The 4,490-nt window shown below is 50.5% G+C and overlaps 1 protein-coding gene across 1 annotated transcript; it reads left to right on the top strand.

Moving 5' to 3' along the window:
* Positions 1–285: 285 nt before the first annotated feature.
* Positions 286–2,362, top strand: LOC104615618 (glutamate receptor ionotropic, kainate 3-like; the record flags this gene model as incomplete). The annotated part of the gene is made up of 3 exons (XM_010286944.1): positions 286–517; positions 754–1,004; positions 2,053–2,362. Coding segments are annotated over 3 exons (678 nt in total), but the record flags the coding sequence as incomplete, so codon positions are not given.
* Between the last annotated feature and the right edge of the window lie 2,128 nt (positions 2,363–4,490).

Below are 4,490 nucleotides of genomic sequence, written 5' to 3'. Positions count from 1 at the left end.
GTGAGTGAACAGTTTGGTTCCACCTACAGGATAAGGTCTCTGGAGCAGTGACTCTTTTTGCTGAGTGTCTGCGTGACGTGAAGGGTGCTGGAACCTTTGTCTCATGTTACGGCAACACGAAGACAAGCAATGTTGGGCAGTGAAAGCAGAGACGTATTTAAGATGAGGTCAAATTGGTAATAGTTCCATTGTGTGATCTGTTCTCGAACTGCTATTTACCGAAAAGACACCAGGTTTCAGCAAATAGAAGATTAATTCTTATTTGGTGGGGGGGGGGTTGTATCATTTTTCCAGAAATCCAAAATTTCCACGTTTGAAAAAATGTGGGCTTTCATGAGCAGCAAACCCACAGCACTTGTTAAAAACAACGAGGAAGGAATCCAGCGAACCCTCACAGCCGATTATGCCCTGCTGATGGAGTCAACCACCATCGAATACATCACCCAGAGGAACTGCAACCTGACTCAGATCGGGGGGCTCATCGACTCCAAAGGCTACGGGATTGGGACTCCCATGGGTAAGTGACAGTGGTGGGGTTTCTGTAGGTACCCCAGAGGGGGGCTAGTTACCACAAATACAACAGACGTGATTAAGATAATCCATTCCCAACAGCAAATTTCCAAATACCAAAGCTTATGCTGTCTGCCTGTTGAAGAGAGGCCTGAACAGCCCTGCTTAACACAGACACATTCCCTACTTTGTGTGATTTTCATCCTATTTTCCTTCTGTATGTAAGGGTGTTCTCCTCCCCAGGGTCACCGTACAGGGACAAGATCACCATTGCCATCCTCCAGCTCCAGGAGGAGGACAAGCTCCACGTAATGAAGGAGAAGTGGTGGCGGGGGAATGGCTGCCCCGAGGATGAGAATAAGGAGGCCAGCGCCCTGGGCATCCAAAACATCGGTGGGATTTTCATCGTTTTGGCAGCAGGCTTGGTGCTGTCCATCTTCGTGGCCATGGTGGAGTTCATCTACAAGCTGCGCAAAACAGCGGAACGTGAGCAGGTACTGATTTCCTCAGTTTCCCTGCACCACCACTAGCCCAGTCGTTAAGGAATTTGCACACTGATCCCCGAGACAGGCAGGGAGGCAGGCAGAGGGATTCAGCCCTGCCCCTGCTGCCTGGAGGTCCACGGGCCCACAGCCCAAGGGCTGAAATGCAGCACCCCTGCAATACCATTCCCCAAGGCTCACTGCTTCTGCCTCGCTCCAACAGCCTCAGGTCAGGGGGCACATCATGTCTACTCTGATCAGGGTCTGCTGCTGCTGCAGTAACTAGACTAGTAAACATTTGTAGGGTAATTTTGAGCAAGCCGACATGTAAGTCATGAAAACACAGACAGAGGTCCCTGAGAGGGACCCTTCTGAGCTGTCATATTCACTCACCACTATCACATGCAATCGTGTTGCATATTCCAGGCATAACATATACACGCATGAAGTCTCCATCTCTTCTCCCCGCTCCTGTTCAAAGAGCCTCAACTGGTCAGGGTCCATCAGGAAGTTTCACACTATCTTAACAACTTTTCACACACTTACACAAATGGCCCGTCTCACCCGCAGTGGATGATTAGCGCTCATGAAACAACAGGACTGCTTTTATGTTTTTTCCCCTCTTCCTTGGGCGTCATGGTACTGTAAGCGGAAAGTGCGTTCATGTGCATGACCAGAAATCAAAGCAAGCTGCCCACATGATGGACTAGATAGATGAAAGGAAACTGCCCACTAGCAAGCCCAGCAGGATTCGATAGCCCTCTGATTCCCAGCACATGCAGGGATCACACAAAGCACCAGCACTCCAACAGCCACCTATAGCTCTGCCTTTTTGCAGGATTTAGTGTGTCAGAGGTACAATTCTTGCCAAAGGAGAGAAGGGTCAACCAGACTCCCGTGCATGACTGAAGTCCTGCTAAGCACAGCTGATGCCTTAAATACAGCCTAAACCTCATGCTTGCCCTCTGCAGAGCCTAGTTTCAGCAGCCTCCTGCCCACGGAGAGGTTAGCAGAACATTTTGCCAGGAGTAATGGTACTTTTTGTCCCTGCTCTCCCCAGCGCTCCTTCTGCAGCGCCATGGCCGATGAGATCCGGCTGTCGCTCACCTGCCAGCGACGGGTCAAACACAAGCCTCAGCCACCCGTCATGGTGAAGACAGATGCTGTGATCAACATGCACACGTTCAACGACCGACGGCTGCCAGGGAAGGACAACATGACCTGCAACACTGGATTGACACCCGTGTTTCCCTAGGGAATGGGAACAGGGGGGTGGGAGGGAAGGAGCTGTGGCAGACACGGCTGGATGCACTCTTAACTAGGGAAGGAAGGATTAAAAAACGAGAAAAAAAAACAGAAAAAAAAAAAGCCTGGTTTGGTTCATTTCAAGAACAAGGCCTTTACAACACAGCTGCATCGATCACCGGCACAGAAGCAAGAACTTCAAAGCACGGACTGTAACATGGGTCTTGGGGCTTTTTGTTTGGTTTTTGTTACTTTTCATTCTTTTTTTTTTTAATGCTTAGATCTTACAGGCCTCATGGAGTCCAAACCCACTACCATCCAGGAGTCTGATGTTTACATACTAAAGATACATGGAGGCAAAACAGAATTGAGCCAAACCGACCCTCGGCGGGTAAGGAGGAACCCCCGAGCAAGGCTTCTTTAGCATGGCAATAAAAAGAAACACTTTGTCAGGTGCAGCGTGAGCAGCCGTCTGCGCGAGCACCTATTCCACACTGACATACACAGCACATTTAGGATGCGTTGTCCAGGAAAGGGAAAGGTATCTGTGAAGCAGCATGATAGTCAAGGCTGTGCCTTCTCTCAAAGCAGCTCACGGTGGCCCTTTACCTCACGGCTGTGCTGGCCGTGGCCATCCACAGCTGGAAGTGCACGTGAGAGTGTGGTGGGAGAAGGCAACGCACACGTTCATCAGCAGAGCCAAGAGAGCTGATTATGAAGGGGCGTGTAAGCCTGAACAGAGCCCAGCTCCTGGCCAGGGATGGGACAGCGCGGCACGCACAGGAGCTACTGCCGTCTCCGAGTGACACCCCCCACGTGCCCCATGCCGAACTCCAGCCTGTGCCCAGGGTGACACCATGATCTCCACGTCCTCAGCTCCTTCACTCTTTCTGCAAAGTGCAGTCTCTCCTGCAAAGCAGCGCATCAATGTCCAAGTCCACAGGCTTCAGCAGCGGCAGGAGCAGAGCTGTTTCCAAGAGACGAACGGTATCAAGTTCCATGAAATTCAGCAGTGCCAAACCGCAGCTCTGCTGCGTTCACACTCAGCCCAGGACAGGCCTGCACGTCTGCCTTAGGACTAAATACACTCCTTGGCACCAAGGAGCTGAAAGACAAAGTCCCAGCCTGCAGAGCCAGGGCTGGCCAGGGACAAGCAGCACTGTGTGAGCCAAGCCCGACACCCCTCTTGCTCTGGCCGGTGAACTGTGGCCCCCCAGGCAGCATCTCCACGTGATTTAAGCAAACACACACTAGAACATTGTTAAGAAATCTTCCATGAACTGTGTTCTTATTTTCAGGTTGCTTAATCCAGAAGGCTGGTCCTGCAGACGAGTTTAGTCAGAATTACCAAAGACCCCTCTGTTGACCTAAAGTAATGCTCCAGTAACGTCACTCAGCTCCATCCCTCCACAGGGAAGAGCACGGGTGGCCAGTGGGACACTCTGCAGATTAATTTGCAAAATGAAATAGAACCGGCTCTGCCCATTGCAACCCAGAACATCACACGGAGAGTATTGCAAAGGTGCTTAAAAGCTCCGATTTAAACACTGGCGTTGAAGAAAAGAGCAGCCTCCTTCCCTTGCACGCATACAGGCGGCAGCGACCTGCCGCAGACCGTGCGGCTGCTGGAAACCCCTCCTGCACCCACCACCTAAATCCTGGTTTGGAGGGCAGGCAGGGCAGTGCGGCAGTGGAGCAGCCCGAGCTCTGCATCCCAGAACTTCGCCCTCTGTGTCGCGGGCGCAGCGAGGTGCCACAGCCACTGCAGGGACCAGCAGCTGAACTGACCCAGTTTGCCCTCCCTTAGCTGCAAGACCTTTCTGAAAAGTTCATCTTTGCCCAAAGGAACAAACCTGTTTATAGTTGATTTCAGATTTTTTTTCCCACCTGTTCCTTTCTGAGGCTCAGTCAGGAAGGTTACCTTTGGAGCTTATCAGAATTAGCAAATTAGCTCAAGGGGAGATAGCTGTTCCGTTCCCCGCCCCATCACAGAACATAATTTGTCCTTATTTTGGTTTTTCTGTGATGTAAAGAAGCAACATACTGATCCGAAACAAAAAAAGGAAATTTGTCATATTTTGACTCAAGTTAATGTAAATTCATGGCATAATTTATTTTCACCTTTTCATAGAAACCCTGAAAAATTAGAGGTGAAAGCTGCCAACTCAGTGGGCATCATACTCTTAATAGTTTGCTGACCAAACACGTACACCAGGGGACAGATTGGAAGTATGGGTCTGCTTCCCAAAGCTA

Source organism: Phaethon lepturus, unplaced genomic scaffold (assembly GCF_000687285.1).
Source record: "Phaethon lepturus isolate BGI_N335 unplaced genomic scaffold, ASM68728v1 scaffold27005, whole genome shotgun sequence".
Lineage (NCBI taxonomy): Eukaryota > Metazoa > Chordata > Aves > Phaethontiformes > Phaethontidae > Phaethon > Phaethon lepturus.
The sequence above is the reverse complement of the archived record's forward strand: the minus strand, read 5'-3'. Positions and strand labels throughout refer to the sequence as shown.